A 22,971-nucleotide genomic window follows, 5' to 3' on the forward strand; every position below is an offset into this window, starting at 1 on the left:
TTTCACCGGACTCCAGGAAGGGGCACAGCCGGGTGGGCTGACCCCACCTGGCCAAACAGAGCCCGGTATTCCATACCATGTGCCGTCATGCTGGGTTCGGTGGGGGGGCGGTGCGGCGGGGACTCACTCGCGGCTTGGGAGCGCGCAGCGCCGGTCCTGTCCGAGAGAGCGGGTCTGTTGCGTGAGTTTGTGTCGTATTTTCTCCTTATCTGTATCGTTGTTGTTCCTGTTCCCTCTGTTTGCTGTTCTGTTAAACTGCCCTTATCCCGACCCACCAGTTTCTGCCTGCTTCTTTCTATTCTCCTCCGCACACCGGCGGGGGGAGGGGCGGCCGCGTGGTGCTTTTTTTTTTGTTGCCGGCGGCAGCTGAAACCAAAACAAGTCTTTAGAATGAACCTGGCTAAGTATGCAGAATTGCTCAAACCTGAAAACAATTAGGTACCTGAATGCAGCTTTTCTGTGTCTTAGGTTTAGTGGTGTAAAAAGAAAGCAAGTACTACTCTACCTACTGGTAAGTAGAGACAGCAGTGACAGGACGAGGTGTAATGGTTTTAAACTAAAACAGGGTAGGTTTAGGCTGGATATAAGGAAGAAATTCTTTACAGTGAGGGTGGTGAAACACTGGAACGGGTTGCCCAGAGAGGTAGTGGAGACCCCATCCCTCGAAACATTCAAGACCAGGTTGGACAGGGCTCTGAGCAACCTGATCTAGTTAGCGGTGTCCCTGCTCGCTGCGGGGGGGTTGGACTAGATGACCTCTATGGGTCCCTTCCGACCCAAAACTTTCTGTGATTCTAAGTACTAGTGAGAAAAATAAGTGGGTCTCGTGTAATTCAAAGGCTGTGAATTCGATTGTGTGGCTTCACTCTTTCAGTTTGACCCGACCCCCCAAAAAATTGGTCTCTTAAAGATTTTATGTCCTGGGTTTCTGAAGGACGTGTGCAACCTTGTCAGTTAGTGCTGTATGACTTAGTAGTTCTCCACATATGATTTCTTTCATGTGTTTCTAATATTTAATTTCCTTTTCAGATCTGCTAAATCTGTTCTGAAGCCAGAGGTGGACAACCAGTACAAGAGAAGTGTTGCGTCTTTAAGTGGACGTCCGCTCTTGCGGTATGGCCCAGATATCCAATAGCAATGTATTTAAACAGCGCTCATCACCTTCTTTGGCAGCCACGAGGTCAAAAGATGTGGACAAAGAGGAGGCATTGCAGATGGAAGCTGAGGCATTAGCTAAGATGCAGAAAGAAAGAGGTGTAGCTGGTAATAAACAAACTTTTCATTCTTTAAGCAGCACCAGACAAAATGTACAGACTCATAACAAACAGGACCATGATCTTATGGTGTTTCCAGAGTCTGATGCGAAGAGCATGGAAGATAAACTCAGTACCATTGACATAGAGAAGCTTACTCATGCTGAACTAGAGAAACTCCTTCTGGATGACAGTTTTGAATCTAGTAAAGTACCTACGTTACCAGTAAGTCCTATTTTGAGCCCATCTGTGTCTTCGCAATTTTATCTTGGGCCTATGGGTCAGAGAAGACCGTGGACGCCTGGGATACCAGCACCTGTTACATGCACTTTACCTCCTATTTACCCCTCAGCTTCTTACACAAAACAGACTGGTGTATTTCAGAATGGATTCCACCCAACTATGTCCTCCTATCACTCTAGAGAACCTATTTATCTTGGTCTTCCAAGACAGTCGCAATACATTTCATACCCATTGGCAGCTACTACGCCTTTCCATCCACAAGGAAGCCTACCTATATATCCGCCAGTACTTACACCAGAAATGGCAAAAGTGTTTGACAAAATTGCAAGCACCTCAGAATTTCTGAAAAATGGAAAGTCAAGCACAGACTTAGAAATGACTGCTATAAAGTCTGCAGTTTCTAGCCTACCAGCCTCAGAAAGCTGCAGGGATGTTAGTAAATTTGATTGGTTGGATTTGGATCCCCTAAGTAAACCAAAAGTGGATAGTGTGGAGACTTTGAATAAGGCAGAGAATGATGGAGAGAGGGCTTCAAGTATGACTGCTGAAGATCCATGGGATGCTGTGCTGTTAGAAGAAAAGTTGTTAGTAACTTGTCATCTGGAAAGAAAAGTTAATGGGAAATCTGGAGCAACAGTTACAAGGAGCCAGTCCTTAAACATGCGAACAACTCAGCTTGCAAAGTTACAGGGCCAAACATCACAGGTAGGTAAATCAGTATTTTAAAATTGCAATATAATGGTAAAGATTAATCACAGTATTTAAAGACACTTTAAGGTCTGGATTTGTTTGTTAAATATTACTTTGCTTGGGTGGTGTCCAAATAATGGGATGCTACTGGTGTATGTATGTATTAGTGTTATTTAGAAAATTGAACATTACTACTGAACTAAATCTCAAAACAACTCTGACCTTGTGTAATGTTTCCACATTTACTGAGGAAATTGTTGTTTTTCAACACACTAAGAAAAGAAGTGGAACAATTTGGAACAATTAAATATTTAAATCATATTGATCAATGAACAATTGACATGATACTACAAAATAAAAAGATGACAAGTTAGACATTCAAAGCTTTATCTTGAGCAGCCTTTATCTTGGATTTTGGAAAAATCGTTTGTTTGCCTTATATCTGAACCAGTCAGCTTTTTTTTTTTTTCTTTTAAAAAGTAGACTAGAAAGGTGGCATAGTCAAAACTATTCTGCTCTCTCAGTATCACTTGCAGTCTTTTATATGACCGCTTTCGTAGTTAGACATCTTTCCTTCTGTGCAGGAATGTTAGTGATCGTAGCCGAACCTTTTGGCTATACTGTCTTGGAAGGTGGGATGCCTGTTAGGTCAGAAACACCGTACTTCTGTGCTGGAAGAAGGAAAATCATCTTTGTGTGACGTTACTTTTATCAGGCACGGCAAAAGGGTGACTTCTGCTCTAGGATCAGGATCACTTTCATCAAAATTTCAAGATAAAAATGCCAACAGGGGCTTTAGTTATGACACTCATCTTTTTGGACATTGAGCACATGCAGTTTATATCAAAACTAAACTGTACAGCAGATGATCAATAGTGTAGCTGTCCCATGTGGTTAACTATGCCCTTGTAAGTGCATCCTACCCTTTTCCAAGTCCAGTAAATGACTGTAAATTATTTAATTTTTCCTATCTCTTAAAATTCTTCCTATGATAATTCCATCATAAAACAAGACATCACATATTAAAATAATAGTCACCTCAGCAGAAGGTAAACGTGAACACTTTTGTATTTTTATTTTCTGGTAGAGAGAGTACAAAGACTGAAGGAGAAGCCTTCAGTGGAAAAGTCAACACCGTGGCAAGAGTGATAATGGCAGGAAAAATCATATTTGTAGAAACTGGCTGGGGAGGGGGGGAGTAAAATATTTATTTGCCTTGGAGACTTTGGATTGCAGCTGTTTTGAATCTTATGTATTGTCTTTCTAGGTGTTTTTAATAGACTAGGGACATGCCATAAAATACAACTCCTATCAGTCAAGGATGTTTTCCAAATTGCTCCTTAGTTTTCCCCTCCCTCAGACTGAGGGAGTTTTTTTTCTCAGAAGAAGAAAGATTTACTAGACTTTGACTTAAAGGATTGTGTAAATTTCCACTCAAGTGAAATTTTTGGCTACTCATTTGAAGGATTTCCTGTTTTTTCTGGGCTAGTTGTCAGTATTCTGGCAAAAGTTTAATAGAACGCCAATGGAGAAGGAGCAAAAAAACCTGAAACCCAAAAAACCCCCTTACCTCTGTTTTTTAAGGGATCGCATTTTTAACCTTACATGTGTGAAGATCTTGGGTCTAACTTAATTTTATTTTTTTCCACTCACTGCTGAGCTGTGACATGTGAGCTCAGTTATTTCCTAGTCTTTGGAGAGATGTGTGAATTTGGGCTCCTTGGCAGTTTGCTTCTTCAGTTTGTCATGTGATGTGTTTGTCAGTTTTCCAGTGATGTTTGGTGGTGGTAATTTAACTTTTTACTGCAATAGCTATACTATATTGGATCAGTGCTTCTGAGATGGTGTGTGTAGAAAGTAATATTTGACTGTTGCTGAATGAAATCTGTTTTTATAAATTCCAGGGTTTTTAAAGAATGCAGGATTTAAAAAGGTCTTTTGTGTTCCATCAGGTTCCCATGCTATTTGCAGATCACATGTTAACTGGTTCATAAAATGCTCAAGCTCTGCCCTCACATGTGGTCTTTTCCTCCTGCTGCTTTTTGATTTAAAGGCTGATCCAGACCTTCATTGTCCTTATCAGTCATCTGATTTTCAGCAGAAATGTGTTCATAACTAGCTCTTAGCAAATGTTGGGTTTTTTTAACAGGGTGGAACAGCAGGTTTTTAAGATAAAGAACCTAATGTTTACCTCAACAAGTTATAAGAGACAGTAACTTTCTGTTAGCTTTCATTGTGAGCTCTATGATAGCTTCTCTTTCCTGTCACTTTCTTTTTTCTCGGAAGATGGCTTACGAGAATTTTAGTTCTCTGTGTGAGAGCACAGTGTACCGTGTGCCTTGTACAGTGGCATGAATAAGCCCTCATTACAGGGAGGGGCATCCTGCTTGATACACTTCCGTTGCATTTGTTTTATTCATGATGACATCACAACAGCACATATTGATCCTATAGTCAATTAATATATCTGATTTTCTGAAGCCACCATCGTTTCAAACAAGTTCTTAGTTTTTATCAGACTCCTGCAGTGAATGCCCAATTTAAAGTTCAAGATTTATTTTCCACTTGTGTTTCTCCAGTCTGTGATTAACTAGTTTTGACATAACACTCCTATTCTAGTCTGTATTTTAAAGTTAGCTGATGATACAAGACTGTAAATTCTTAGCAGGGGTGTTTCTGCTGCTTGTGCTGAGTTATTAAAGAAGATAATAAATAAATCTCAAGACGAGTGTCTCAGATATCCTTTCAACATAACCTGTGGCTTTTCCTTTATCCATCCTGTGCTACTACTTTATTTTCTAGTTTAAATAATTTTTCTGTCTGGTATAGTAGGAAGCTGAGTTATTTAGCCTCTATTTTTGGCAATTCTCTTGTATTTTATCCAGATTACCTCCAGGTGTATATTTCCTTCAAAGTATATTCTGAAGTCTTGCGTCCTAACTGGTCTAGATAATTTTTTTTCCCCTGAATAACTCATAGTGTCACTACGCTGTTAAACAAAATTATTAGTAAAAATTTCTAGTCATACATTGTGATTCTATCATATTAATTCCTCAAATCAATAGATTGCTTTGAGTTTTACTTCATATTTGATGAAGTATCCACATATTTGGTATTCTCCTTCTAGATACTTAAATGTTTGTCACTTCTTAATGAAAGCAGAGGCAAAATCATCATTTTGTCCTATTTTAGGTGTTCTCTTCCTTTCCTCTCTCAGAGCTGAAAAGTCTTGTGGCTTTATGTACTCATGGGATTTAAACTGACTTTTGGTAATTTACTGGATTAGGGGTTTTGGTTTTTTTTTATTGTTAAGAGTAATTGTATTTGCAGGCTGTGCTGGTATGAACTATTTATCTAGTTTGGCCTGAAGTTGTTTCCTATCTGACTGATAGCTTTTGCACCTCCTAGACTTGCTTATCTGGAAGTTAAAGAAATTAAAATCCTACTTGTTGCTCAAAACCCTAATCATCTGAGTCCAGTGGATTTTAAATAGATTTCGTAGTTTATCAGAGCTTATCTACTGAAATGATCTTCCAAAAGATGATCAAAAATTAGTATTGAAATTCAACTGAAAAAGGCAAGGAGGTACTTAATGTTCTTAATCTTCCACCAGGAGGTAATTTCTAGCGATACATATTTGAATTAACATTAGGTTTCTGTGCTTAGCCAGATGTGACCCTGAGGTCAACTATGTATAACCAAATAAACTCTTTTTTTTCTTTGCTCATTACGTTAGAATTTTTTATTTACCCTGGCTAAGTTTGCATGTATAGAAATGTCCTGAAGTTCCCTAAATTTCTTTGAATTTAACAGCAGAATAACCTGCATGTTTTGCTGTAAATGATTCAAAAGTGTCACATTGTGCCATGAAGTGGCAATGTTACATCACTGTGTGACTTTCAGTAATCTCCTTGTGTATTGCTTTTATGCTCTGGTTAGACTTGCAAAGTGCTTTGAGTACTTATTTGTATTATTACCTAACTTCCTTAAAAAGAGTTCTTAAATAGATAAAATTTAACATTTTTATAGCCAGCTTCTTGTTTGAAATGATGGAGTGTTGTGCTGAGTGCTGACCAGCAATTAGCTGAATCTTTATCAAAGGTGTTTACCTTTCACTTGGTATGTGAACTTCCTGTTTCCTGGTATGATTTTTTGTTTTGTTATTGTGTAATTGCTTAAAGAATATGTGTACTAGATACAATTGCACAGGTTTGTCAGCAGGTCTTGTGCAGTTGCCTGGAAGTATTTTCGTGTGATGGAACTCGTCTAAGATGTTAGAGTGAAAGAATTTTTTCTAAATTTAAGGTATTATACGTGCACCTGAATCTTATTCCAGGTTTCATGGCTTTACAGCTTCTTGCTCTAATTGCTTCCCATGGTATGGCTAATCCCCAGTTATATAGAATTTATCCATTTGAACTGGTTGGTGTTCATAAAACCAGTATTTTAGCTGAAATAACTAAGTTTAAATGCAATTCAAGTGGCAATTATGGGTTGCGTATATTATCCTTTCGAAGTTTATGCTATACTGCTTAAACAAGTTAATTTGAAAACAGCTTAATAGTCCCTAGCTCTGCATGTTACAGATTTGACCCCTTTTCTGAGACAGTCTAATTTGACTATTTTGTCTGATATGTTTTAATGAAATTAGACGCTCAGCTAACTTTGTCAGCTCGTAATAAATAACACACTTATTAAAATGGTTATTTGCTATTTCAAGTATGAATAAATTGTGATGATGTTCAGAAAAGCTATAATGCAGTCTACTTTTTCTTCTGGACTCCTGAGTGGATTAAAGGTTTCTATAAGCATTGTAAATGGATGTAAAGTGTCACTAATGGGAAGGCTTTATCCTCTGTGTGCAATGTCCCTAGGTTGGACATGAGCAAACTCTTCAATATCAAGTTATTCCAGGGAGTATCTGGCTGGAGTTTCATGCGTGCTTCAGGCTAGTGGTGGCTTTTAGACTACAGGTGATGGAGTTCCACCTCAACCCCACTCATTGTTCCAGCTGCTGTTTGCTTACACTAGCTAGCATTTGTATGGCTGTATTGTGAATTGGATTAGAAACAGATATGGATGAAAAACTGCAGCAGTTTTGGGATTTTTTTTTTCTGAGTTTATTAGATTTTGTTGTTTGAAACTGCAGTTCTATTTTAGCAATTGTTTTTTAGATTGGGTACTTCAAAGATTGTGGTTTACATTTTTGGGAGCTGGTGGGTGCATATGGCATAAGGGATTAAAACAGCCATAACTTGATACCACGAGATTAGTTCGGAGTTTAATACTGCTTCCTTCCAGTGTACAATTTATCTTTTCCTGCTTTGTAGGAAAAGGTGGTCATGAGCAGAACGGATGTGTAATGGCTCTTTCTGGGACTATACTGAAGGCTGAATCGCGGAAATGGAGTAAAAAGCATTTGTCTGTCTTCCTCTGGTTCAGCAAAGCCAAATTCTAATGCAACAGGTCACTGCTGAGAGCTCAGGAACTGTTATGCTTGCAACTTAACTGATAGTGAAGCTGTCAAATAAATTACCTTATGTAAAGGAGTCACTGGTCGAGTAAATCTTTACTTTTCAACTTGTAATGATGAACATTTTTCTCCTTATAGAAGTAGACATAAAACTAACAGTTAACCTCAGACTCCTGAAAATCTATCATCTACACATGGCTTTGCTGGCTGTAGGAATATGTTTGCAGCTATTTAAATACTGTGTTATCTTTGAGTTGCAGAAAGACAATGGGACCACTGGCATGCTGACAGAAAACATGCTTCTCCAAGAAGTTGAAGGGCAGAATCAAGAGCTGTCAGCTTTTTCTCAAGCAGTTACGAAGTAAGAAATTACTGATCACAAATTAGCTTTCAGAAGGAAAAAAAAAGTTAACTCATTTTCGGTTAGGTTGGCAGGGCCAGTCCTACATTTTTTTGCTTGATGGGATGAATTTCATATGTGTCCTTTCCCTTTTCTTATCCCTGTTTTTCCTGATTTTTGTCATCTTTTTTCAAGAATGCAACAGAATTGTTAAGGTATTCAGTACTAAGGCTTTTGAATTACCATATCTCCTCTTTAGTCTTTTTGTCCTGTGAGTTTTCCTCTCGCTTTTCTGCTTGTTCTTGTAACATTTTTTTATCCTCACTATTTTTCTGTATTTCCATATATCTGTATCTCCTGTGTATTTTTTAATACAATTTCTTTTGAAAGAGTTTGAAGCCTTTTTTTCTTAGTTGATGCACCTCACTAAATCTTGTCACTCAGTGGCTTTCTAATCCTTAAATGTTGTCACTTCTATTGCTTCTAGAACTGGAATTCTGTAACAAATAAAACCTTCAAACTTGTTCCTGCTTTGATCAGGTGGTGAAATTTCTTAAAGGTCAGAGCAAAGAAGATGGGACTTGATAACCCAGAATGCTCTTCTATGCTTTTGCTTACTGCCACAATTCAAGGAGATTGTTTTTGCTTGCTTCCTACAGAAGACAAGCTAGGAGTCTTGCCTTTTTACCTGTCAAGATCAAAATCCATGAACTAATGAGGGAAATAGAGATCTTTGAATCTGAAGGGTAACAGCTGCTTTTTAAAACAGGAATCTTAATGAAATGCAAAGCAAACTCCATAAAACCCTTGAAGTCATATACCTGTAAAACTTACTGATGAACAACATTAAGACAAAGCTCACACACAATAGATTTGTTGCAACAGTTTCTGGTTAAATCTAATTAATGCCCTTTCTTTCGAGACCCAATGTTTAAAATGCTCATGGATTTTTGACTGGACAGCTCTTGCTAGAGGGATTCCTTTCTGTTTTCTTTCCATTCATGCTATTGTCAGGAATCAAGATGATGAAATAGATGATAGTTATAGATGAGTTCTGTTCTTAATATTGTATAATACTACTTTAATGTTGGCAGAAGGTTAAGGTTAAATTGTTTTATCTATGTTAAATAGCAGAAAATAAAAATCGGCCGTCAAAGTATAGTCTATTTGTTATTAGGTGACCATTTTATACTGTTTGTGTCCTAAAGAAAAGCCTTTCCCTTAATTTAGGCCTATTGCTCAACTTCCACAGCTTGAAATAACTACCTACTGCATAGTATCTAAGTTCAGATTAGACTTCCAAAAATTAAAACATGTAAACAGTTTTATAGTGTTTTGTACATAAAAGAAATTGTCCTTTTTTAAAGTGATTTTTAGCAAGTACTGTGGATTAGGTTTTTTAAAACTGTTTTAGACCTTAGCTTCTACAGAAGCTGGGTATGTCCTGTAAGCATTGACCAATTAAAATATTTTAAGCTGTGTGGAGAACCTGCCTAATTAAAGCTAAGGTTTTTCCCCTGTAACTTGTATATACACAATTATTGTGGGCAGTGTTCTGTTGAGACTAGAAAAAATAAATTGTGGTTTGTACATACAATTTACGCAAAGAGGAAAAGGTAGTCTTTACTGTGCTGGCTTGTGGTTATTAACGTGGTGTTTTGCTTTAATCTTAGACTTATCCATTGCAATGTTTCATAAACCTTCTCTACTTTTCAGATTGAGGACCAAGTTTCCTTATACCAGTCAGCAAACAAATCCAGGCTTTGCACTGAGTCCAGTTATGCTGCAAAGAAATATAAGTGGGGAGAGCCCCAGTATCAAGGTTTCTATAGAAATTGAAGAGTTCCAGCAACCAGTAACTTTCACGTGTGATGGTATGTTTCTGCTTTTTTAATTGGAGTTTGCTTGTAAGACTTGGAATGGTGGGTTAAGACTGTACACTTTGTCTAGGCCAGTGGCTTTCATTTTTGTAATCACTGGGTCTCAGCTGTCTGGATTGCTTGTGGAGAATGTGCAAAAAAGGTAAGAACAAACCTAATTCTGGGTCAGTGCCTCCATCAGAAAAAAATGTAGAAGCTGAGAAAGTGAAACTTTTTTTTTTTAAAAGGAAAGCTAAGAAAACCAGAATCACTATTCTGTCCGTGGCTGGGAATGTTAAAGCAGTTTTGTGGTTTTTTTTTTCCCAAGAATTTGACCTACTTCGTGGTAATTGAGGGGACAATAACACCAGGACTGAGATTCTTAACTTTTGATTTAATTTTTTATTTAAACACTCTAACATATGTTTAAACAAACTCTTGCAGGCTGTCTAAAAATTCGGACAAATTGCTTTGGGGAAGTAAGGATATATGCTGATATTATCTATTACTTGACTTCAGTATATGCTTGTGAACACAAACACTAAAATAATACTGGCATGATGTGCCACAGCTATCTGGCCCAGTTTTGTGGGTAATCAGGAATATCAGTTTGGGATGGAACTTCAGGTTTGCCTTGTTCTTGTACATAAATTTGTATTCTCTGTACAGTCAAGACTGCACAGCATGTTTGTATTAAAGGCTGTAACTGGATGTTGTCAACTTCTGGGAATTCTTGGTGATAAAATAACTGATAATAAATTACCTCAGGAGCAACTTGCTTTTTACCCCTCTACTGCTGTTGTCACTTAGCCCTTGTGAGGGTTCCTGTTCCCAGACCGTGTCACCTGGTAGTGGATCTGTTCTGGGGTGGGTTTTTTATGATTTGATTCTCTATCTGTAACAGTGTAAATGATTTGAAATTGGCTGTTCTCAAAAGATGCGAAGTTACTCTATTACTCACTTAAACTAGCTGCTTTATTGGAAAACAAGCTCTTAATGCGTGTTTTCATTCTATAGTATAATTTGCTGGGCCTTATAGTTATTCTGCTGTGATTGAATACTCTTCTGTTAAGAAAGAGGTGGACGAAGTGTAGCCTGGGAAGGGTTTCTGCTCTTCATCCGTAAGATTACACTTTGCTAATATTACAGGCTTAATCCTTTCTATAACTAAAATATTACGGTTTCAGGTCTTCATTTCTAGAAGTTTTGTGAATACCTTGGAATGTGTTTTGCATTCTAGCCCCACATATCTTACTCTTTGTACTTTCTGCTCTCATGCTTTTTCTGATGCTGAAACTAATCATAGTTAAACTACTTGTCTTCCATAGCTAGTGAAAGATAGGTATCTGTAGCTCATACGTGACTAGTAATATGTGTATTTAAAGTCATTCACTTCCTTGAATTCCTTCTGTCCTTGGTCTAATTGTTGCATACCTTAGCTTCCTACCGTTAGAACTACTGTAGTATGGCTTTCAGTCCTGCTGAGAAGGACCTGCAGGCTTTCAGTGTTCTCACAATTCAATGTGTAGAAAGGACCCCTAGGAGGGAAACGGAAGAACTTTAGAGTTTATTTGGGTATACCTATTAATTTTGCATTTGTTATTAGACTTTACATGGAAGTACAAGTCTACCTGAGCAATCATTGTGTGTCAGCAAGAAATCAATGTCTTTCAATAAGATGATGGGCAGGAAAAAGGTGGTAACGTTATCTGTGCATCACCCCACTAGGCTCTGCAGGACTGACAGACCTTCACCAGTGCAGCCTATGACTATAGCCCATAAATTGTTACTGCGTCTTTTTTCTCTTATCAACCACTGCATTCTCTGCTGAAAGTAGTACAGCAATTTCGCTCTAGATTAATACCATCTTAAATAGTCTTAATAATGAGTTCAATAGTGTTTCTGAATTCATACTTCTTACCATTCCTTGTTCTTGAATTCCACATACTCATTCTTCATATGCTATGAAATGCTCTATGTTTGCAGTAATTAGTCATCTGTTAATGAGATGAAGCACTTACATTGTCTTGTGGAAAATATTGTTGTGCCATTACCTCTCTGGTATCCACCACAGTAGTAGCATTTCTTTCATAAAAAAACAATCGGGAAAATGAGTAAGGTCCCTAGAGGGGAGGAAAAAAACACTCTGAAGGTGGTGATGAAAAAATAAATTCTTTCATACAGTGTTTTTTACAGAATTTTGGGGCACTTAATGACATTGTTTGCAAACGATTTAAAGGAGAAGATCAGAAACTAGGTAGAGGGGGTAGACATTTAGTATTTAGTACTTAAAACGTTTGTGGTGTTAAAACATATCTATGTATTTTTTTGTCAGTGACAGCTGGTGGCTGTGGGGGAATGGATTTTGGGTTTGACTGGAATTATTTCTTTTGCTCTGTAGTTGCTGGATGGGAGACAAAGACTTCTCAGAAAAGCGTTTGGAGCCTGATGTGAAAGTATTGGTGGTTAAGAATAGTTTTTTGCAAAGGCTTAGTGATGCCTACTGAGATCTGATCTGTAAAATGTGGAAACTGTTCTAGACAAATGGAAAGGAAAAAGAAAAAAAAAAAGGAGTTTTGGGAGGATTTCCCTCTGCTACAGCTGCAGTACTCGCTTCCTCAAAAGCAGAAGAAATAGAGAAGTTCCATCTCCCACTCCTCAGATAATGATTTTTAAACTTTAAGCAGCTCTGGGATCACTTAGTTATATGAAGCCCTAGCTAAATAAGGCAAATTTATAATTAAAAAAAAAGCTCTCCCCAAAAACTTTTGGAAAACAGACTGCAGACTGTTTTTGTACTTTTGGTCGAGTGACTACACTGTATCCTAATCTAAAAAAGGATTTATTGATTTCTTAAACTACAAACAGGTTTTATGCCTTTCTTTGCAGGAGAAAAAAAGTGAAGATCTCAAACTATGAAATTTAGGAAATTATAGATGCATAAGAATCTTACCTCACAAGTATAAAAATAAATTCCAGTAACTACAGTTTGAGTGAACAGTGGTTAATATCACTTGCTATAGGTTTATATTTAACTTCTAGATGTAATTTCTTTAAACAGTGAGTTCCCCTGTTGAGCTTATAATAATGCAGGCACTTTGCTGGGTGCATGATGACTTGAATGAAGTGGACATTGGCAGCTATATCCTGAAAGTCTGTGGCCAAGAAGAAGTTTTACAGAAGTAAGCAAACTCTTTTTCATCAATATTTAACATTATGGTTTTTCATGATACAGTTACTGGAAAGTATATCTTTCACAATCAAATGTGTGAAAGCAGAAGACAAAAATATAGGAGTCACATTTTGCACAAAGATTAGAAGTCTTTAGAGTTACTCTGGGATACAGCAAGGTAGGTTCTCGACAGCTTCCTAGAAATCTGTTCTAATCTGCCATCTGTTGTGTTGAACACACACAGGTTTTTTCAGATGCAGATTTCTAGTGCATTTCTGTGGATGGATGTTCTAGTTTCCAGCTGCTCTTTGAATCCCAGCAACCAGGAAAAAAACATCTACTGATGATATCTAATAATCTGAAATAATCTGTGGTGGTGTTTGTGTGTTTTCATTGTTTTCCCCAAAAGTAATGGTTTACAAATCTCCAGTTGCTTTCTGGGTTAGAATATTTGGTTTCATTGTTACCCACAGTAGTTAAGAGCTTTAGCAGAAGTATGGGTACCTGTAATAGTATACTAAAACTTCTGCAGAAGTAAAAGTCGGATCAGGTAGTATGGTGTGGAGGTTGATTCACCGCTTCCTTAGTTTGAGCCAACAGGTTGGTTGTATTAGATATTCCATGTGAGTTTTTTGAAAAACACTGCATATTTTTGGCGTAACTATAGCTTTCTTTTGTTTAACAGTAAGCACTGTGTAGGAAGTCATGAATATATTCAGAACTGTAGGAAGTGGGATACAGAAATCAAACTGCAGCTCTTGACCCATAGTGTAATATGCAGAGATCTGGCACGAACAGTAAGTACCTCCTAAACTGCAGCAGCGATATAAATCTTCCAAGAGGTTGGGAGTTTGCATCAGAGTTGATGCAATCTGAGGTGTAACCTTTTTGTGTCATTAACAAATTAGTATTTCTGCTTGGTGTCGGGAATTGTATTCTCTTACATGGAGTACTATACTTCTACTTCTCCCAAGTAACTAGCAATAGGATGAGAGGCAATGGCCTCAAGTTGCATCGGGGGAAGTTTAGACTGATATTAGGAAGAATTTCTTTACTGAAAGAGTGGTCAGGCGTTGGAACAGGCTGCCCAGGGAAGTGGTGGAGTCACCATCCCTGGAGGCGTTCAAAAACATGTGTGGATGTGGCACTTCAGGACGCAGTTTAGCGGGCATGGTGGTGATGGGTTGACGGTTGGACTTGATGATCTTTCCAACCTTAATGATTCTATGATTCTACGAAGTGAAATACATACTGATTTTTTTCAAGGCAAATAATATAAACGTGGATAATGTTTCTTACTAGACCAAGTACCATAGCTGGAAAAAGTATGCAAGCGTTTGGACTAAAATTGAGGCCTGAAAGAGAAGCAGCAAATTTCAGAGTTAAATAAAAGTAGTGGACAGTTTTTGAGTTTAATTAGATATGTATCAGACTATCAAAGAGGAAGGGAGGAATGTTTGATATCTGCATAGTTAGGCACTCAATTGCTGTTTCTTCCCTTTGTCCCAATGTGTACACATTTCATAGGCTGTTGATTAGTTATTTCTTTTCACTTTTGAAGAGATCACCTTCTACTCCACAGATATTAGTAATGAAGCTTCTAAAGCAGTATTACAAATCATAGAAAGGTGAGAACTGGACTTAATATCTAATATTTTATTGCAGGAAGATGATGACAGAACACCAATAAATCTAACCAAACACCTCTACAAAGTAGAAAAGCCTTTCAGAGAACCTACTATAAGGTAATTTTGGTAATCGAGCACACTGCTGAATTGCTGACCAAGATTATGTTATGCTCTTGCACTTACATTCAGTAATTACTATTCCTTGCAGGTCTTCTATTGAAGAGCTTCTTGATACGTATCACAAGCAAGTTAATATAGCTCTTAAAAATGAGGTAAGGGCATCGTAAATTATTGCTGAATCAAAAGTAGCATGAGAAAGTTTACTAATGAGGTAGTTGGAAAAAGACTTGCAGGTATTCTTGGGGAAACAGATCTGAACAGGCTGTCAAATGTAAATTTGGAATCATAGATTTTTAGATTGCTTTTCCTATTTTCTTTCCAGCTTATCTTGCAAACTAATTACCTAATTGTCACAACTAGAAATGTACCTTCCAAGTCCTAGGGTGCAAAATAACCTTTTCCTCAAAAATGCTGGAATAGATTAATATAGGGGAATAGGGAAAAGGTCTGAATCCTGACTATGTCAGTTGTCAGGCATGGATGATATATTGGTAACAGATAAGAATCTACACAAAAGTGAGCAGTAATAGTTGTGTACAATGGGAGTTACAACTGAAGCATATTTGGAACATACAAGTAAGTTCTACACAAAGTGCATCTTACTCTGCAGTATTGAGTTAATGTAAAATACACTGTCAAAACCATTGTCTATGTCAGTGTATGATAGATAGCTTAAAACAGCTTGCATGCGGAGTAGTTTGCAGCAATTTCCCAAATGCAAAAGCTAGCTGAAGACAACCTGCTTTACTCATTTTAGGTGGAGGAGCTTAGTTTAACTCCTGATAGTTATGTGACTTGGAGTCTTAAATTCTTAAACATTAGAGAACCATATTTCTTAAACAGTTTCTCTAAGAACAGTCTTGAAATGAATTTTTCATTTCTACTGTATTTGCCTCTTCAGGAATGCACTGATGTCCACTATTTACGTATTCTCTGAATCTTATTTAATTCCCTTGATGGTGATTCGCCATGTTCTCAAGGGTAATTTTGAACACAATCTTTTTGTAGAAGAGTGAGATGTTACTGCTCATTGATATGGTGGTGTTTTTGTTGCTTTGCTCTTGCAGCCACTTCAGCTTGCTTGTTTAACTGTGTTTTCACAGGCTGAGGTGAGGAGTGCAAAACATCTCAATTCAGACTTCTGTTCTACTCTTTCTATGTTTTTTTTGAGGATGGGAGATGTAGCTTGTAGGTGATGATGATCACTTCCAGAAGTGAATTCCTGTACATATTCAGTAGTTGAAGTTTGCTAATCAAAGTGAAACAAAGTAATCTGTAAATACCTTTGATTTCACATTGCTGGACACTTTTAAAGTTAACTATTGTCTTTTAATTGAGATTAATTCGAGAGCCTACAAGGATGATAGCAGTTAAAATTTTGCTTTTTGTGTGCCAAAACAGCTGTTATCTTCAAAGTGTTAATTTTGAAAGTATGGCTTAAATATTTACCATGTCTTCTGACTTTGTCCTGGTAAGAAAATAACCATTAAAGTTAATTGTTGCCAGGTAATTCCCCATCCCAAAACTTTTTGATTCAAATGGCTTCTTTGCTATCGACTTGTAGGAAGGTCGTGAGAATATGTCTGGGGGGATGGGGACTGGGAATCAGTTTACATCTTACCAAGAGGATTACACTAGTCCCTCTTTTATAGTTGTAAGTGCTCATAAGTGGTTGTGAAAGAAACCTGTACGTTAAGCCTTTTAAAAGTGAGTTATTTTGAAGCAAATATTTTCATTTTCTATATGTATTCTTTAAAATGGGATAAAGACTTTGCTTATATTAAAAAAACAAAACCCAAGAAATCTGGGATTATTTAGATTTAAATTAAGTGGATTTTCTGCTGTTTGAAGAGGAGGAGGAAGGGAATATTAGGAGCATCTTGAATTCATCTTAAACAGCTTACAAACGTTTTCATTTTCTGATAAGAAGCTGATCTATTCCTATCAAAAAAGATTCCTGTAAGTGTGCAATTGCCCTTCCTTTCCTTCTCCAAGGTGACAGTTTGCAATTGCTTGATCTGGCATCACCATTTAAAATAAGTGATATGTAAGACAAAAGCTGCAACAAACTTTTTCGAAAGTACATTAAGATGAAGTAAAAAAGATAAAGTTCCAGTAGGGAAACTACTGTAGTGTAAGTGCAGTTTGAACCTATGTGTTTGTTTTAAGAGGGCTGAAATTGAAACACTGCTTCTTTAGTGTTCCTTCCTCGCACTAATTGAATATCTGTTTTGAACTGCCTTTTTTTTTAATGCTATGGGGGAATTTGAGCTTAATATCTCATTAGAAAATACTTGTCTGCCTACAACTTAGTAGAGAAATCGTTGGAAACGTCAAAATGTTTCCTAGGACGCCGTTCTAGAATCTGTACTAAGGAAGTTCTCAATACTGAGGTTTTTGTTTCACCAAATTGTTACACCATAGTTTGATGTAATTGAGATGCATCTCATAATGACATTTTCTTGGCAATTCTGAAAAAAATAACAAAAACTAAAGCAATACTGGGTTTCACAGCTATGATCAGATCAATCTGTTCTTTCATACATTCCTTATTAGAACCAGCATAAAGCAGTAGAGCAAGTAATTAAGATTGTCAGAAAAATCTGTTCTACGTTGGATTGTGTAGAGACTCCTGCAATAACGGAATCAGTAAAGAAGCTAAGGAGGGCTGTTAATCTTCCGAGGACTAAAAATGCTGAGGTAAACTTTCACACTGCATTCTGAGATACGCTTTTTAACACTAATAAATACTATTTCGTAATCTTTGGTGGTTGCAAATACCAGCAACAGTTCAGTCAGTTATGACTGTTTTGTGGTTGGAAGAAGTGGCCAAAAACTAAAAGAAAAGAGTAGATTGTCAAGTAGAAAATTACATGTATAGTGCTTTTATTCTATTTTACCTGGTATCTTCCATTTATTTTAACATCTCTTTGCTGTTAATGCATTGATCACTTGCTCTTGGAATCTTTTCCTGTTCTAAATAATGACTTTTTTAAAACTAGTTTTAGAATACTCTTTTCTGGTTATGTAATTACGGATTTGTGTCACAGTAGATGCTACTAAATCTGAGGAAAACCGACAGCTAGCTCATGCTGTCTAAAATCAATGCAGCTGTGCTTAAAGAGGGAATTCACATCATGTATTTTCTGTGCAGTATTTATGTGAATTGCAATAGCATCTTAACTCTTAACAGTTCTTGCTCCTGCATTCCTGAGCATATGGACCAAAATAAAAATCTCTCAGATGGCACAGACTTTGATAAAACTGCCTTATAATGAACAGTTCAATTGAACAGAATTGGTCTCAAGTCACGTTGTCAAAAACAGTCATTAAATGGAGAAGTGTGCAAATAAAAAAGCTAAGTAGTCTTGTAATACTGTTTCTGTTGTCCTGCTGCCTTATTAAAGTGGCGATTCATGTGCTGCTCTATACACTTTTGGCTTTATCAGTTCAGTGATGCATTTGTAATACTGAGCTGAAATCTTGCAAAATGCATGGACCAAATAAATATGATTGTCACAAGAACTAAATTTGTGGCAGGGAAATGCAGAAGATCTAATAAGAAAACAGTGAAATACAGCATATCAAATTTCTGCAATGTTTGTTTTTTGATAGGAGAAAGCTGTAGAATTAATTAGATTACGGTGTAAAAATAACTTTTAAAAAAGTACCTTTTTCACATTCTACTGGCATAGTATTTTTTGATTGGTAGAGCCCTGTAATTCTTTTGTGATGAACATTACGGTTTAAGGCAATGTGTATGAAGGCATACAGGATTGCTTTCAGAAACTAAATTGCTGTAAAGATTGAAGCCAGTTGCATCTAAACCTTATGTAAGATAGTTTGGGGATTCTCTTTGTTGTGTGTGTTGTTTGTTTTTTTTTAAGTAGTTGTTTTGTGGTTGGAAGAAGTGGCCAAAAACTAAAAGAAAAGAGTAGATTGTCAAGTAGAAAATTACATGTATAGTGCTTTTTCAACAGTTTTGGCATCCTGCCATCCAAAAGTACTTGCACTACTTGCCGTATATTTCCATCATACCTGTCAGCTTTCCTGAAAGTGGAAAATGGTGTGATTTGCCCCCCCCAAGTTTCTGCACTTCTTTATAAGAAAGTGAAGGGGTTTGGTAGTTAAAACTTAATGTTGATGAGAAGCTCAATGAATACACTAAAAATGTAAGGAGAGCTTTATTTTTCTGCAGCAATTGTGGCAAACGGGCTTTCTCTGAAGTATTAGGAATTCACTGGGTTCTGTTTTTAAATCACAAACTTACTTTTCATTAAAAGTTTTAGGCTTGTTAGAAGTTGAATTTGGCATGAAACCCTTCCTTACTAGAAGGGAGTAAATTCCCATGATTTGTTTGTCACCTGCTGGCTGCAACAGTGTCCTTGTTGAGACTAGACATTGTTGTAAGACTCTATCATGTTTAGACTTCATGTTTGGCAGAACAAGAAGCAAACACAGCAGACTGTACAAAGTGACAGTACTTGCTGTTCGGTTTTCTCAGTTGTTGAATGTTTTTTTCTATTCTCTGCATTTATAGTAACTTTGCCTACAAAAGATACCTTAACAAGTGCCACAAAGAAAACAGCTGTTCAGACAGGTTACTGGGTAATAGAGCTAACAGTTGCTGTTTTCATGCATAGCAGCCCTGACAGAGTTTTTTCTCTTCTCGAAGAAGTCACAGTATCCTGAGCAATATTCCAATGTACTGTGTCTTTTAAGAGTTCATAAAGGGTGTCAGAATAGTTCTGACTTGACAAAACATGAGCTTTTGACGTTGGTGAATAGTAGCTGCATGATACAGAAATTGTGATGCTGTCAGTTAACTCTTGAGGAACTTTGAGTAAAAAGATGTGTTACATAAACCCAAACATGAGCGTAATTCAGATGGTTCATCATTTCTGTGCAAGATACTTAAGAGCAATAGAAAATTAATATGGGTTTCTTGGTACTGAAATTTGCTCTAACTTTACTGTGTAGGTATCCTTAAAATGTGGTGATGACACTAGCAAGAGCTTATCTGGTGAGTAAAGGTCTTCAATTTTATTTGAAAACTACTTTCAAGTGGTTGTTTTAGGAAGATATGCATTAAAGATAAATTACAATTTAGGTTCACTGCAGCCTGAAAACCCTTTGACAGTGAGTGTAGACCAGCTAACAAGAGCCGTTGAGGCCCTTCTGCAACTCCACGTGAATTCTTGTAGCAGTTCTGCAGCAATTTCTTCAAAAGATAGTAAGAGTACTAAGGAAGCATGTACTGCCACAGAACATCTCCAGTTCACAATATTTGCTGCACATGGGATTTCTCCTGGTTGGGTATCAAAGTGAGTAATATTTATTAATTGTAAAATTCATCCTTTTGTAGACTTTTTTCATTTAATTTGCTTTCTTTTCCTTGTCCAGTTATGAAAAATACTACTTGATTTGTTCTCTGACCCATAATGGAAAAGATCTGTTTAAACCTGTTCAGTCCAAGAAGGTTGGCACATACAAGAACTTCTTCTACTTGATTAAATGGGATGAACTGTAAGTGACTTTAACATGCTAAAACTCACTATAATATTTTGGTTTAGCTAGTGCCTACCTAGCTAGCTGCTGAATGCAGTCATTCAAGCAGCTCTTGCCTCAGATTCCATTTGAAGTTTTGCAAGAACAATGCCTGATACTTACTGACCAAAATCATAAATACTTTTCCAAATGGTATTTCACCACTCCTCTTAAAAGTGGGAATGGAAGTGCTGGACAAGTGCCTGTGCTAATGTGTTTCTAGTATACAGTTATAAGGAGTTGGGAAGGTCATAGCATCCCTTGTAATGGGAACAGCTTGTACTGCCTGAAGAAGGATGAATTAAGCTTATTTATAAGCAGTGCTCAAATAATGCAAATGGGGAGGAAAAGCAACTCATTTTTACTAACGTTAATGCTGAATCGTTGTTTGTTCCAAATACATTGTAACAACCTTGTATCTGAGTTTAAACATCTAATTTAGGATTATTTCTACAAAGAGAGCAGATGCAGAAGTGCTTAAGAGTATCTGCCTATAGCACGTGAGACTGTCTGGTTTGAGCTAAGAAAGTTCAGTTTCTATTTATGGAGCAGGGGTAGAGGGTAGAAAGGAAGAAGGAAGGGCACGCAGAGAAGAAATAAGGAGAGAATAGTGGGTGATATCTGATAACTGAGAAAGGAAAGTATTTTTCATTATCTATGCACAGCTTACTCTCTTCCACTTAATAGCTGTGAGGCAGCCTTTCATAACTGGAGCTTCATGTGAGCTCCATGTTGCCCTATGTCTATTTTCCTGACTGTTTTTAAAGGTCAAAGAGATAGATCATGAGGAATACCCTGAAAGTCTACAGTGACAAATTATTTCAGACCAGGAATGAAAGTTTCAGGTTCTAGAATACCTGCCTTCAGAGAATGCTCCTATCATTTTTTTTCCCTGATGATGCAAGGGATTGTCAGATCGTTTGCTAGCAAGTACTAGTGTATAACAGTGAAAGATGTGATAAATTTGCTTACAAGCTGCTTGATATAATTGTGGTGTTTTATAGTGTAACTGGCTTAGTAATATGCTGTGATAACTTTTAGAATGATATTTTGGCGTGTTACAGAAAATCAAACTTAAAGCACATTTTAAGCAACAAAAACAGTGTAAACAAAAATCAGAGTTTGAATTGCACAGTGAGGTGTGTAGTCTTCAGCTGCTTTCTTTATGGATGCTGGCTTTGTACCATTTGAATTTAGCTTTCAGTAGTTCTTAATAGATTCTTTCTTTCGGATGGGAAACTATTGTCAGCTGACTAAATGCGAGAGATTAGGAGGCAGCTAACATGGTAATGTGTGTCTCCTATTGAAGTAGAGTGGGAAGACTGGTTATGCTGGATAGTGTGGTTCTGAGTAAGGAATGTGATTTAATTGACAAAGATTCAAAAGGGTTGTTTGAAATCTGACTACAATGCAGAAGTGTAATTTAGCAGGTTTTGCACACTATTGGTATGGGAGATAAAAGTGGAGTGAAATATAGTTGCGTGGAAATGTAACACTTGTTCTTCAATGTTAATTAATTTTTTGAAAGCAGGTTGGGTTATATGGATAAGCCTGTAACTTACTAACAACTGTCTGTCTTCTGACTGAGTTATTTTTAATATTTTTATTTTACAGAATAATTTTCCCTGTCCAGATTTCACAGCTGCCTTTGGAATCAGTCTTATGTCTGACTTTGTTTGGAATCTTAAATCAAAGTAGTGGGAGTTCTCCCGACTCAAACAAGCAGAGAAAGGGCCCAGAAATTTTGGGTCAGGTTTCTCTACCTCTTTTTGATTTTAGGCGGTAGGTATCGGAGATATGGGTAAGATTATTAGTACAACTTACTCTATATAAAGCTTACTCTATTCCCATAACTAGAGAACCTGCTTCTCTGTCACTGAATGTAGTAGGCCACGATACAGGTAAGAATTGTAAACTGCGTTGTTACGGAAATAATACTTGAAGTTAAATAGAGTACAAAACACTGTGCTGTGTTGCAGTATTTCCATCTAACTGGCTGAAAAAACTTACCTGCTCGAGGAAATGACTGCTGTTTGGATGAAAGTGACTTTATTTGCAGTTTATCTGCATAGTAATATGGGCCGAAAGTGGTCATGTTAGTACCAACTGTTTGCAAGTGTGCAGCATCTGAGTATGTAAGTGTAACTCAAGTTGTCCTTTGGGGAATCTGCTGACATTCAGGTGTTGCCCTGTAAGTCATATGCAGTTAAAGTATCTGCAGGTATCACTGTCTACTGAACTGATAGCCTCACTGCTACTGAAGGAGTATGGTCTTGGTAGGTGGCATTTCACAAGTTCTGATATCTGGTTAGAAGATCTAAAAGCACATTATATTGGCTACAGGCAGTTCAGTTAGTATTCACATATATTCTAGCAGACGAAGTGTAAACAGCCAGTTCTCAGCCAAATCATAAGCCATGGTGACAGAGAATGCAACTTGTAAAAGAAAGCGTTTGCAGCAAGTCAAGCCTTGGATTCAGCAGGAACAGTGTCTAGTGCAATTCAGAACAGAATCCTGACAGCAGGTAAACAATGTGCTATGCTTCCATCATGTCACTTTTGCCTTAAAACATTTTTAAGATAGGAAAGAATAGCTCTTACCTTCACCCAATCCTGTTTGTAGAGCAAAACATGGTGATGGCTCAA

General features: G+C 37.2%; 1 protein-coding gene across 2 annotated transcripts in view; it reads left to right on the forward strand.

The window, feature by feature from the left end:
* PIK3C2A (phosphatidylinositol-4-phosphate 3-kinase catalytic subunit type 2 alpha) overlaps positions 1-22,971 on the forward strand; it is a 56,799-nt gene that overhangs the window by 11,800 nt on the left and 22,028 nt on the right. Inside the window, exons 2-13 of one of the 2 annotated variants that reach the window (XM_075425427.1) lie at positions 1,030-2,201; positions 7,914-8,020; positions 9,716-9,873; positions 12,920-13,040; positions 13,716-13,827; positions 14,696-14,775; positions 14,867-14,930; positions 17,335-17,478; positions 19,759-19,801; positions 19,889-20,102; positions 20,182-20,304; positions 21,940-22,107. In XM_075425427.1, the coding sequence (XP_075281542.1) occupies positions 1,116-2,201; positions 7,914-8,020; positions 9,716-9,873; positions 12,920-13,040; positions 13,716-13,827; positions 14,696-14,775; positions 14,867-14,930; positions 17,335-17,478; positions 19,759-19,801; positions 19,889-20,102; positions 20,182-20,304; positions 21,940-22,107 (2,420 nt within the window). In that variant the 5' untranslated portion in view covers positions 1,030-1,115. The remainder of the gene's footprint in view (positions 1-1,029; positions 2,202-7,913; positions 8,021-9,715; positions 9,874-12,919; positions 13,041-13,715; positions 13,828-14,695; positions 14,776-14,866; positions 14,931-17,334; positions 17,479-19,758; positions 19,802-19,888; positions 20,103-20,181; positions 20,305-21,939; positions 22,108-22,971) is intronic. The other variant, XM_075425428.1, reaches the window with a different exon arrangement.

Source organism: Opisthocomus hoazin, chromosome 7, assembly GCF_030867145.1.
Source record: "Opisthocomus hoazin isolate bOpiHoa1 chromosome 7, bOpiHoa1.hap1, whole genome shotgun sequence".
Classification (NCBI taxonomy): Eukaryota; Metazoa; Chordata; class Aves; order Opisthocomiformes; family Opisthocomidae; genus Opisthocomus; species Opisthocomus hoazin.